The following is a 14,315-nucleotide window of genomic DNA, read 5'->3' as shown; positions in this document are numbered from 1 at the left end:
TGTGTGTGTGTGTGTGTGTGTTTATGTGAAAATAAAGTGTGAGTGTGAAAGTGTGTGTTTGCGTGGAGCATCAGATGAAGTGGATGAAAGTTGACTTAGGGTGACAAGAAAAGAGGATCATCATGACTGCACAGCAACAAACAAACAAACAAACACACACACACACACACAAACAAGCGCCCTGGCTAAATGCTGTCAACTGTCCTATTCGTCCTGTGTGTGCATGTGTGTGTGTGTGTGTGGGTGGGTGGGTGTGAACATCTGTCACATGTATTTAAACAATAGTGAACATACTAATCCTTCAATACCCATCAGGCACGTTCTGACATCATCCGACACACACTGCATCATGCTATCACATTTTTATTCTTGATATTTGCAGACCACACACACACATGCACACACACACACACACACACACACACAAACACACACACACACATACAACACACACTTGTCACTCTGGTGAAGCAGAGAAAAGCCATGTAGTGGTCTTCATTTGAGGATGTGTACACTCAATATATCTCCCACATAGACAGCCCTGATAATAGAAAGACGTGGGTGGACAAGAAAAGAGTGAGAGAGGGAGAGAGTGGAGAGAGAGGAGAGAGAGAAGGAGACAGGGATTGAGGGAGAGATGGTGACAAAGAGGGAAAAAGAGAGAGAGAGAGAGAGAGAGAGAGAGAGAGAGAGAGAGAGAGAGAGAGAGACTGAGAGAGAGAGTTAAAACGCAAGACAGAAGGAAAGAGACAGAAGGTGAGATAGAGAATGGGAGAAAAAGAAAGGAGATATGGGGATAGAGGGATAGAGGGAGAGAGGGAGAGAGGCAGAGCAAAAAGTAGAGAGAGAGAGAGAGAGAGAGAGAGAGAGAGAGAGAGAGAGAGAGAGAACAAGAGAGACAGACAGAGGGAGATAACAGTGAGCAAAGAGCAAGAGTAGACAGACAGCGGGAAAGAGACAGACAGACAGAGAGAGAGGGACAGATGAAGAGCGAAAAGGAGATATAGAGGGAGAGATAAAGACAGGGAGAGAAAGCAAAGATAAGAGAGAGAAAGAAATGCGTGGAGAGGGCGAGAGGGAGATAGAGGGACAGGGAGAAAGAGCGAAGAGAAGAGAGAGTAAGACAAATGAAAATAGAGGAGGAGCAAGAAGGACAGGGACAAAAAGCAAAGAAAAGAGAGAGAAAAAAAACATTAAAAAGGAGAGAGGGAGAGATAGAGACTTGTGGAAAGAGATCAGCGGGTAAAGAGAGAGCAGAGAGAGGAAAAGGGGGAGAAAGGGGGAGAGAGAGGGAAAAATACAGACAGATGACAAAAGAGAAGGAAACAGACACTGAGAAGCAAATTGACAGAAGTGCTGAATGAAGGCGAGGGTAAAGAGGACTAGCGATGAAATGAGTTGAGAATGACGGGAAACTCGAGAAGCAAAGCAAAAGAAAACATGAGGAAATGGCACAGCAGACAGGAAGGGCAGATAAAGGCAGAAAGAGAGAGAGAGAGACTGATTTGATGTATAGTGTGTGAAAATGATGGGTGACTGGGAGCCTGAATAATCTGTCTGGTCTCCGTGGTAACGAAGGGACAAGGAGGACTGACGCCTCCTCCTCTTGCTGTAGGTCACAGATGATCCTGGCACATACTGTACACAACACAATACAAACACAAACACACGCCACTACGCCCAGCACACACAGACAAACGCTAACACACCCCATCCCACAGCTGCTCCCTCACAAAACACACAGCACCACTCAAGTCCGAATTCTAGGAGATTTCTATCCTTTGAGAACTTGCTTTGTAACTAATTAACATTACTAATGATCGAATTAACAACCCGCTAATTACTCAATTGTGTTGACAAACAAACACCTATTGATCATTTGTTAAATCATTGCATCACTGCTTATCACTGCTAAAGCAAGGTAGAATCCCGGCAGTGAGAATGGTGGTGGCAGTGAAGTGGAGCCAGGATTTTTAGGGGTTGATATATCAAAGTATTGCGATATTATATTTTGCAATACTGTTTGGATTCTCAGAAACACAGTACTGATTTTGAATTAATAGTGCACATGCAAAGACGGGTGACAGAGAGTGGTTTATTCTGTGCTGACCGCCTGACCCAGACTGTTGGATAGCAGTGTGGTAGTCTTCAGATCCCACTGTTTTGACTGCATAAAACATCTACTTTTCTTTTACTCAGATTTTACACATATGATGGTGCGATATTGCATAATATGACGTATCACCAGGTTCTTGCCAATATACTGTCCTATAAGAGATGGGTAAATGGTACTGTTGGGAGTGCTGTAGTTCTCCAGTCCAGTCTCAACATCACAGAGCACAGCTGTATGAACTGAATTGCATTTTAAACCAGAAGCAGAAACCACACTGTATGCACTGCACTCCTTTATCAACTGACGTGGACAGCCTTTCACACAGGTCACACATGGCATGCAGTGCAGTCCCGTGTCAACCAACATGGTCAGCCTTTTACACTGGTCGCACATGGCATGCAGTGCAACAATGGACATGCATTCATAAAACTTTGTTACCGAGCCATGTGGCTTCTGGTGTAAAACCAGTGTGTGCTTGGTGCTGGTGTGTGCTTTTACTATTTAATATTTGAATATTTTATATTTAATAATACACAAAAAGCAAGTCAGTTTGCACCTGTAATGACACAGTCCTGTTCTTGGTTAAACTGTGCTGGTATGCAAAAAGCATATGTGTTAAACATCTCCATGCAGTCTTATGCAAAAGCTTTTGCTTGACAAACAGTAAACACATGCTTTCATAACATAAAAAATAAAAGATTATCAATGTGGCCTGTGCAAAAGGCTGGGCACCCTAAAGAGTACTTAGTAGCACCCTCTTTGGACGATGAAATCATAGTCTGCAAGCTTAAAGCAGCTAGTTCACAAATGTCCTATTATGTTTAGATGAGGGGACTGTGAAGGCCATTCCAAAAGCTTCAGCTGGTGTCTTTTTAGGTAGTGCACAATGAATTTGAGGTGTCAGGATCTTTAACCTGTAGAAGTCATCCTCTTTTTAGCCTTAGCCTGTTTTCACATATGGTCATTTGCCCAAACTTTCGAATACTTTCGAATCGGACATTCATCTCGTTATTAGATTGAATAAAGCTGTTATTATTATCATATGTAATGTGAGGGACGAAGCAGGCGCTGGCAGATGTAAAACATTAAGAATACTTTAATAGTAGTGAGACTGCAAGTGGTAACAGTGCAGGAGGTGAACCAGAGCACAATAAATGGAGCAAACAAAACAGACATGGGCAAGGCAGGGGCAAAAACCAGTAAACAAACCAGTAGTCTAAACCAAACAAAGCTAAAGGGCAAAACTAAGAATCGGACAGCAAGAAGACAAGCAGAGAGCATAAACAGGAAGGCTAACAATAAGAGCTGCAATACTTCACAAAGGACAAGACCAACTTAACTGGTATTTATACAAACTGTGGTAACTGTGAGCAGGTGAAGGTGATCAGTATTCTGGTGAGAGGGGGCGGGAAAACAGTAAGGTGGATAGTGTGTCAGTGACATCATGTAGCGGTGGATTATGGGAACTGTAGTTGGAGGATTTGACAGATGTTTTATGTAGCCTAACAAAAAACGTGTGTGTTAAGATTTGGTAAAAAAAAACAAAAACATATTGGGATTCTGAATATAAATCATTGTACTGAGTATAGCATAATATTTAAATAGCAGGTTTTAATCTGTCACTCCTCATGCATATTGTCTGTGTGTTATAAAATATTGTGCATTTTAAAAATGTATTTGAATATTGTGACATAATATTCTTACCATATCATCCACCTTTAATTGATAGGTTAATATATTTATTAAATAAATAATATTATTAATTATTAATTAATTAAATAATATTAGTACCATCTTGGTTTTGGCTCGGCCTTGCCCACTACTGGTCATGTTTTGAACAAAGTCTTGGTCTTTGCTCAAATTCGAAGTGGTCATGGTCTCGACTCAATTTCCGACTCAGTTGATTAAATCTGTATATAATTAATTCTGATCATCTGGCGTTGTTTATTTTTCATTCCTGAAGCTGAAAACTAATTTGGACAAATGCCATCAGATAGGAATTAAACTTGGAGGAAGATCACTCTCACAGTTCATTGTCAAAATATTTAACAGATTCATACGTATGCCTGGTCTAAGGTAGGATGAACTTTGTCTAGGTTACTGATTCATTAAAGTTATTCAGTTCAAACATAAATATTTACATCCTCATACGCATGCCCTGCAATCATCTGCATTACTCTTACTCAGGTCTGATGAAACGCACACGCTAAAACACTAAGTACTGTAGATTACTGTACATTAGGAGATCTGCCAAGAACATTTTCTAATATTTTCTGTTTGGCTTGGCAGAAAGCATATGGACTATATTTTTGACAAAGACTGGGTTGTGTGCTGAAGTTCCTCATTAGGCTGAACAACACTTTTTTTTTTTTTTTTGCCAGTGTTCTGCAAACATTGCCCACGCTCACAACAGCAGCGAATAAAAAACATTGGGCCTGGATAGGTCAATTTATGCTACATCTGCATTCCCTGCAGAGCCCATCTATTTCAAGTCTCTAATTATAAAACTTAATTTCTAGTTTGAAAACAGTTAACTTATCACTGACTAATTAGCCACTCGATATCCTTTAGACTATTACTGTGTAGAAAATGAATGATTGATATCATCTGGAAAATGGAAGTGGCTGGTGACTTTTTATAAGTTGCGGGTCTTTGTCACAAACAGTAACATTTTCTTTGCTTACTGGAAATACATTTTTCACATGAACTGTCTTGCATTCTGCTTTGCTTGCCGCACCTCCTACTGACATGAAAATGTAACACTTTGTTGTGTTAATCCCTGTAATAAGCAAGGCTATAATGCATATTGGAAGACTGTTTATTACAAACTGAGGTATATAATATCTGTGCGCTGTGCAATTATGCAAATTGTTTTCACTCACCAGACAACATAGTGATGTTGCTACACATAAGTGGGTTTTGAAAGGAGCGTTCCTTTGTAAAAGTGCAGCACTCTCCCATTTCTCTCATTCTCGCTCACTCTCTCATATCTAATTGGAAGCTCTCTGTAATTAGCCGAGATTTGTGTTTATTTAAATGACAGTGTATCATTGTGTAAGGATCACAGCATTCACAGGAAGTGGCAGTTAGCATGGTGCTCAGATTGCTGCTCGCTCTACACTTCCAATGAGACAATTCTGCAAGAGTGAGTGTCGGTGTGAGCGAGTGCACCTGCAGAATGGCAGTAATGCTTCCCCACCGAAAGCGAAACTCACAGGCACGCTTAACTGACCTCTCAGCTGTGCCCAAACCGCAACCACAACATCAGCAAAAAGGCCATGTAATGAAAAACTGTTGCACACAACTGACAGTTCTTACCTGCCTAGTTTTAATCACACATATTAGCTTGGTAGCATAGCATTAAAAACTGGAAACTCCTGTAAATATTTAACTGAAAGCGCACACAAAACATGCTACAGATTTCTTTTGTTCAACAAAGCTTGCCCAGCCTACAACAAACCCCCTCTCTGATCTGAATGTCAACATTGAAAAGAAAAATAGTGCATAAATAATGACAGTTGCACAGCTTACACAACTCAAATGTCTCAAAAGTCCTCTTTTTGTTCATTTCCATATGACGCTATACTTAATACCATTTTGCTAAATGTGAGAAGTAATATGAACAGCATGGCAGCATGTAATTCAGTTCAGTTCAGTTCAGTTAGTCCAAAAGCTATTAAAAATAACAAGGGAATACCCCATTTATTGTGTGTGAATCACAAATATATTACTTTTATTAATATCAACTCAACTAACTCTAAGTCAACTCTCAAAAAAAGGTTTGTTTCTCCTCTGTTTTGCACACATACACAATATACTGCATTTCTCCAGCCATCTTCACTAATGTCCAATACATATTACTAATAACATGAGAAACAGGAAGAAGAAAATGTCACAAATAGCCAGGAGCCCAATCCCCCACCCCCGCATACTGCACACTAACTGCTAGGTTCAGATCATCTAAAATCAATAACAATAAACACTGCATGAACAAACAAGGATAGCTGAGCGAAAATGTCAGCTGCGGAACACCTTTTACGCTCTGCCACAAATCGGAATTGTCTGACAGCCTTTACAGCTCATTTCCTACTATCTCCACGCAGAAAAACACTTTCAGGATTTTATTACAGTTGTCATTTCGTCCTTGGCAGTCTTTTGGGGTCGCAATTCATATATCATTGGCCGCTCGTTTCAAGAAGCTTATCGGAGTGCAGTACTAATAAGTTCTGCACTCAGGACAGTCATGACTGATCTGGACACAGGCCATTTATATGCCCCTGGTCCAAAGAGAAGTAAAAGTAACACGACGGTTAACTAAACTTAAATGACTTCGGCCTGCTGGAAGTGTAAAATGTCTGCACTCCATCTCAAGCAAATGGCTAAAGATAATAGGCCTGCATACAGCGTAATCTAAACAGCCATGAAAAGGCTGCAGCAAATCGTCCAGGCCATCTAAAGAAAGTGGGGAAGTTTGTAGTCCATTACTAGGTCATTATCTCATTATTTTATTAATGAGAAATGAATTCTTCTGCATCCTTCATGTCCTCTGAGGCACTAAAGTCACCAGGCAGTTTCAGCGGTACATACTGTTTATAAGTACTTAATAACTGTGTACAGCTTCAGTGTCCATAATGTAACTATACATGTCTATAACACTCATTTCACTTTATTATTTTGTGTGTTGCACCAATAACAGAATCTATCTGGTAGAAGTTAGTTTCCGGGAGACACTGTAAAGTTCTGTAAAGTGCTATGAGGTTTTGTGACCGGGTTTTGGTAGGTTCCTAGAGGGTCTAGAGCTGCTTTTGTTTTTGGGGTGCTATTAGAGGTTTTGGTGCTTGCCGAGAGGTTTAGTAAAAGTTGATGGTGTTCTGTGAGAGGTTAGTGGTTTCTGTAAGGGGTTGTGAGGGTCTATAAGGGGTCAGTGCTGTATGCGGTGTTCTGTAAGAAGTTACATGGGGTTCCGTGAAAAGTCTGCGATGTCTGTAAGAGGTTATGGGGATTTCGTGAAATATGAGTTCTTTTAAGAAGTTGGGGGTGGGTGTGGCTCTGTGGAGTTCTATGAGAAGTTATGTGGGGTCTAATGGGATTCATTCAGTGGTTTTGTGGGGGCTCTGCGAGGCCTTTGTGAAAGGTTTTGTGGGCTTCTTTGTTCTGGCTTACCTTCTGCACCCTGAACCCTGATGTGAAAAAGGGGCACAAGCAGGATGATCCCTATCGCCAACCACCTCACTAGCCACAAGCCCCTCCTCATCTTTACTCACTCACAGCTGTCTGCCCACCTGAGAGAAAGAGAAGGAGGGAGGGGGAGAGAGAGAGAGAAAAATTAAATCCTGTGAGTATTCTAAGACTTCATTCATAAGATAAATTATATCTCTTCACAAGTGCACAAACCCACCCCGCCACGCTCGGCACACAGACAGTCCCAAACTCTCCCCTGAACACAGTCAATAACTTCCATATGACAGCCTTCATTTCCATACAGACTCAATCTGCAGGAACACAATAAAGTCAGTGTTAACCTGGTGGGATCCATGAGAAGGAAAATTGGGTTCATGTTACTGCCAAAACAACATGACAGTAGTAGCGAATGAGATTCGACTGTGCATATGCGTGCCTCAGGACAAGGCAGAGATTATATAAACATGTGCTACTGGGAAAAGTCCAAATCCTAAAGTCATTTTGGAAAATCAAAGTTTAATCTACTCGTTCCGAGTATTTGATGCATGATGACAGATCACATTCTGGCAGCGCACAAAGACAAATGCGATTACGGCATCCGTTTTTTCCTTGCATCCCCACTGTGTGTGCTTAGTGCTTGGCTGTCTCAGCAGATGTAACCTGCATAATGTAAGTGATGTGGAGATAAGCTTAAAGATGAGTGTTTGGGCTTGATATGCCACCTATATTCACACTCGCGCGTCCCGGACTCTGCCTAAGGCAGCTGTAAGCCGCTAAAGCTAGTTGAAAGCCATAAGGAGATGTGACTGAGGTTTTGTGGGAGTCAAAATAGTTGTCTAAATGCGACATTAGTCCCTTCTCACTGCTTCTATCATTCTTTAATCCCAATAGAGCTGGTCTCTGGAGCCCTGCGTATGAAACATTAGCATTCCTATTTCGGATCTCCACAGAGAGCTAAAACAATGGTGACAAAAACATAGGATAGCTACAGAACTGGCATGTCAAACATACAGAACCTCCCCACCACTACCTCTCTCTCTCTCTCTGTCATTCTCTCTCTCTCTCTTTTTCTCTCTCGCTCTCTCTCATTCACACTATTCTTTGAAGCTGAAGCTGTTTCTTGTGTCTCTAGCAGGGAGAGTGTAAGCTTGGGATGCAGCAGGCCTTTGATCAGTTTCATCCACTAGAGACATCAGGACTCAGGACTAAGGATTTCACCCCACAGAGAGCAAAAGCCTCTCACACACACACATACAGAGGTATACACCATAGTGATGGTGGAGCACTGTGTAAAGCAACCTTTCATCAGACCAATCAAACCGCTCCTACAGTCCATGTGGTCCAAAAGGGATAACTATGACGTAAAGCTACCATTTTGGAACGTTTTAGAGATGCCACATCGGCAAATGTATACATATCCATCTATATGGACTACAGCAGTTTAGCCCTGACCCTACACAAACTGGACTGCTTTTTGAATGACGTACAACCCAGAGATCAGTTATATACACCATTCTTACATAGTTTTATTTGAACTGAGGAGCTCATCATTTATTTCCTTAACAACTAGGGTGGTCGGCCTGGTGAAATGATACCTAACTAACACACTAAACTGCTTTTCCACCCACACTCAGTTTAATTAGGCTGTGAATTCACTGTGAAACTGCAGTCTTCAGATGCGTGTGCCTCCAGTCGTTTTAATAATCAAAGCATTTCAATTGGACCTGTACTGCTACATAGCACACATTCTGTGTGGTAAAAATTTTGGCTTCTACACCTCCTATTTAGTCCCCTGAGAAAGGCAAGATCATTTTTTTTTTATTTTTTTTTGGTTTTGCACACGGAATACATTTTTGTTTGACAGCAAAATTTGAAAAATGTCAGTAGATCAGAATTTTTTTTCTACATATCTACATCTAGATGTGTTAAACACCTTAGAACATTGCATCTTTGGGGGTTAGACTACTTAATTTTTTGGTGAGCAAAAGACAGAGAGTGACAGCTAGACAGCAGCTTATTCCGAGTGGCTCAGCAGACTAAGCAGACTAAGATGCTGACAGGATCATGAGTTTGAATCCTAGTTCATGCTGCTTTGCCATCAGCAGCCAGAGCAAGAGAGAGTGCAATTGGCCAGGCTCTCGCTGGGTGGGTAGATGGATGTCTCTTTCTCCCCTAATCACACCCATTGTGATGCTGGCAGGCACAGGCGTCTTGGCTGATGTATCAGTTCTGGGGATCTGCCGCTTTCCTTCGAGCACGTTGGCTGTCTAGTGATGCTGCATTGGCGGCAGTATTAAAAGAGACACTGGCTGGCTAGCTATGTATTGGAGGAGGCATGTGCTTGTCCTCACCCTCCTAGTTTTGGGAGGATTGCAAATGATTAGGGGAGTCCTAATGAGTTGGGGGGGTTCATTGGCTCTACTGAACTGGGGAGAAAATTGGAAAAGAAAAAGCAGACAATCTAAACTTGTCAACACTAAACTTTTGCATTCTTCTTTTTCAAAGCGTTTTGCAGTTGCTTTTGGAGGTTCTCTCCCCTTAAGACATGGAGATTGACTTGGCCAGTCCAAAAACATCCACTTATTTCCCATTATGATGTTCTTTCTTGCTGCATAATGAAGTTTCTCCTGATTAGATTGGACGTGTTTTTCTGTGAACTGGCTGATCTGTATAGCTTCTGTACATTTCTGAATTGATCCTGCTGCCACCGTCATGAATTATATCATCAATAAAGATTAATGAGTCTGTTTCAGACGTAGCCATGCAAACCCAAGCCATGACACTGCCTCCACCATGCTTGACTGAAAGCTTGTATGTTTTGACTCATGAACAGATCAATTTTTCTTTCTTTTCCTTCCATGCTTTGGTCTTTCCATCACTTTGGCAAAGATAATCTTGATCTCGTCAGTCCATTAAACCTTCAACACGTTCTACAGATTCCAATCTAGGCTTAAAATTCTTACTGCCTCTATATTTCTACTTTTGAAGTCTTCTTCAAATGGTGAATTTTGACAACTTCACGCCTGCCTGGATGGTGATTTTTGCCAGAGCTCTCAGAACGTTTCTGTCAACTGCTACTGGTTTCTTTGCCCCACCTGTTTGATATCTAGTTGTTAATATACCAGTGCTTTCTTTCTCTCACAGGACATTCCAAATTGTAGTATTGGCTATGCCCCATGCTTCTAAAATGGTTATTATTGATTTCCCATGTTTTTTCAGTTTTAAAATGGCTTGCTTTTCTCTCATGGACAACTTTCTGGCAATTATGTTGGTTTTGTTCTATTAAACAACAAACGCAGTCTTCTTAGGCGAAATCCAGGGCACAAACCAAACCAATCTAATTACCCAAACCAGTGCAAGAAGAAACACCTGTCGGAAACATGTTCCATTAGTTTTGTCTACTTAAAAATGGGTGAGTTTAAAGTTAAGATGTTCTAAGTCTAACACATTTAGATTTAAATATCCAGAAATAAAATATGCAATTTGGGTCATATTCATTCGGTCATATTCATTCATTCATTTTTTTTTTGGTCCCGGGAGACCAGGACACATTAATGTACATTTTGAGACCATTGGACCCTCCAAAAGTCTCAAAATCTACATTTTGGTGGGTTCTTGAAAAAAAACTCATAATGATGTTAGATGAGTCTCAGACTAGAGCTGCAGTGTTACTGATCTACCTCAGTAAATGATTCTCTTAGTTGGTTCTTCACAGCAAATAACCTTAGATCCCATGGAAAACTGGTAATTAGTATTAATTAGTGCTAGGAAATATATTGTACATATTAATATATTAAAAAACTATTTTATATAAGATGTACAATATGCAGGTAACAATCTGTGTGCAATTGCATTTCAAAAGCAATGTGCATGGATTGTTTGTGTGGAAACTGTTTGTTTTCAGGAGAGAAACTGAATACAGTTGTATTCAGAATTGTACAGAATTGTGTATGCTGTAGAAACACTGTAATAAAAGGTAGCAGCACGACAACTTTATTTCACCACCTCAAAAACATAAGCCAGTGAAGTCGGTTAATCAGTGAAATTCCACAAACAGTGCAATTGTCCTATGTTTATTATATATACATATATAATATGTTATTAGATATATGTATCACTTAGATACACAGTTAAATATTTACTATTTAAATGTCCAGCACGGTTACAATGTTGTGTCGTATATCACTAATTCTCTTAAGCATGTTAAGTATAAATAACTATAAAAAGTAATTATGAATACTTGAATACTAACCCTTACTATGTTAATACATTTAGACATGTGGGTCATTGCAGATGTAGCAATAATAACCAAACAGGCTACACTCTGCACTGCAAATAATATAAGCTTTGGAACTTCATCTTGCTGTAGGTGTATCATATCTGTTAGTTGTGCTGATCCTAAATTATGAAGCCTGGGACACCAGCATTGTAGGCCAAAACCAATCATTTACGTGACTTACGTGACATTTACGTGGTTAAGTGTTTCTTCCGATATCCAAACCAATGAGCCTGGCTAGTATCGGACTGATACCGATTCTGAGTATCGGATTGGCTCACCTTCTATTATTAACTGCTGTCGTTGAATGATTTTGTTGCTATGGTGAGCAATTTGGCAACCTGCCAATGCTCGTGTACCCAGCCAGCATGGTACCCCAATAATGAGGGGGTATTTTTTTCAATTACTGAAGTGAACTAATTATATTGTCTTCCAAAATGCAAGAAGCAAATGATTTTCTAAAAATGTCAAGTCTCCATTTCAGCAACACATGCCTTCTGAGATCATACACACATCACTGAGCTAATAATTATTTGGGGAAAAAAGTGTAAAAAATAGTCTATTTGTTCTCATTTCCGCAGCAAACTAAGCGGAAGATGTCTTTTAATCCAATAGGTTAGTCATTAAATGAGACCTGGAAGTAAATTAGTTTCTATGAGCAACTTTCATTTAGAGCATATAGTAAAAACAGGGATGAGACCTATGTGATAGCCAGAACTCCTCAATTTCAATGTAAACATTCAAATGCACTGCTCTGCATACTGATAGCTTCCTATTTCTGCAAGGACAGATGTGTGCATCTTTTGGCATCCTGAGAGATGGAAGTTCAGGTCTCTTGGCTGCCATTATAAATGAAAAAGTCCTATGGGTTCCGTTTTCATGGAATCGCAGAGGAGTTGGTGGAATTAAACACATGAAAATGGTTCTGACACATGAGAACAGAATTTCCATATAAATGTGGAATCCCACCCCCCTCACACACACATACACACACATCATATTTAAACATATAAAGTCTCTAACCACTTTTCACACACTTGCTTTCAGTATTTCTCTGGAGAGGAGAAGAAGTGATGTAATATATGCATAAAGAGCATCAGCTACACATGCTGGCTTATTTTCTTTTATACACAGTTAAAAAATGTAAACTTAAAAATGATTTTATCTGACAACACGCAATTGAACTGTTTTTGGGCATCTCAAATAAGTACTTTGAATGGGACACTTACGTTCATTTGAATAGACCCAGTTGAAATCTTTTACTCCTTTATTCTGTCTTCTAATATGCTTACCAGAAAGTGAACTATGCACCGTCATCATGTTCCTGCTGGAACACGCCCCCTTTAGTTGGACTGAGAGGTAAAACGTTATGCCGCACAGCTACATTTAGTGCTGAAAACAGCCAAACCGGGAATGAAACAAGCGATTATCTGCGCAAGTTAAAGGAAGCTGGACTCCACCTTAATCCATCTAAATTACTAAAGAACCAATGGTCCATGGACAGCGATGTGTAGCCCGGAATGTTCTGCTAACTGAGGCTTAAATCACACCCATTTATGGGATAAAGCTACATATCTGATAGCACAAGGTTGAGTGAAGGCTCTTAGGAGTATTTTCCCCACACGTTCCACTCATTTCTGTGAATTGCAGCAATCCATTAGTTTCTCTTCTCTTTAGCTTTCAGAAGTCTGTAAAAGGAAGGCTCTGAATTCCTGCTGCTTATGTTTGTACAGTCATCCGCACAACAGCTCTTTCTCGTTTTTGTGTTAGCGGCATTCAAACTGAACGCTAATGCTGCCACTCAGTCCGCCTTTTTGTTACTCAGTGGGCATGGCCGCATGACTCCCGCCACCTGTGACGTCATGTGCATACCCTCTATTGGGGGTGGTATGATGATGACGCACAGCAGATACTAAATAGGCTCACATGTTAGGATATTCCATATTTGGTATAAAACTGTCGCTGCTTCCTTTAGCCCCTTTTTGGACATAGCACAGCTGGATAAGTGGATTTTATAAACACCAGACATCAAAGCAAAAGCTTCTGGATATTCTCAGGCCAGCGATCAAGATGCATTACACAGAACACCACCACATCTAAGGTATGAAGCCACGCCTTCAGATTAGTGCAGTTTTGGTCAGAAGTTAAGAGACATCATGGACATTGGTGTCATGGCAACACTCGTCTTTTAATGATTTCTTGTTTTTGGGGGAGTGGAGGTCAGGACTTTGAAAAGGTCTGGTCAGGTTTGTCCAAATTTCTTCAGGTTACGCTGAAAAATTCTGAGGTAGCCCTCTTTCTTCATTGTTTCACCTTGAATGAAATGGATCAGTTCCACTGGCAGCAAAACAGCCACAGAGCATGCTGCTACCACCACCATGCTTAAGAGTTTGTACAGTGTTCTTTGGGTTGAATGTCTTATCTTAACATCTCCAACATCTTAACATGAGACATACATCTCAGAGTCATTGTGGACAAACAGTTTGTTGCATCTGAAGAGAAACCGGTCCTTTAAAAGGCTTTTGCTTTGTCCATGAGATCAGCTGCAAACTGCAAGTCGAGCTTATATACTATAGACCTGATCACCAAATTCTTCTTTTTTCTATTAAAGATGAATGTTGTAGCTCATTCTGCCACAGAAAAACAACAGTTCAAAGAAAACACTGAAAGTCCAATACTGCCATGACATTTATGTCTACATTGAGAGCATGTAAACCTCGACCACAATTGTGTCTTACCCAATTA

At 40.4% G+C, this 14,315-nt stretch overlaps 1 protein-coding gene across 3 annotated transcripts in view; it reads right to left on the bottom strand.

Moving 5' to 3' along the window:
* pcdh15a (protocadherin-related 15a) overlaps positions 1-14,315 on the bottom strand; it is a 285,392-nt gene that overhangs the window by 172,755 nt on the left and 98,322 nt on the right. For all 3 annotated transcript variants that reach the window (XM_072677969.1, XM_072677968.1, XM_072677967.1), the window contains exon 2: positions 7,277-7,395. In XM_072677969.1, coding sequence (XP_072534070.1) covers positions 7,277-7,367 — 91 coding nt within the window. In that variant the 5' untranslated portion in view covers positions 7,368-7,395. The remainder of the gene's footprint in view (positions 1-7,276; positions 7,396-14,315) is intronic.

The sequence above is a fragment of the Salminus brasiliensis genome, chromosome 4, assembly GCF_030463535.1.
Source record: "Salminus brasiliensis chromosome 4, fSalBra1.hap2, whole genome shotgun sequence".
Taxonomy (NCBI): domain Eukaryota; kingdom Metazoa; phylum Chordata; class Actinopteri; order Characiformes; family Bryconidae; genus Salminus; species Salminus brasiliensis.
Note: the sequence above shows the minus strand (reverse complement) of the source record. Positions and strands in the feature narration are given on the sequence as shown.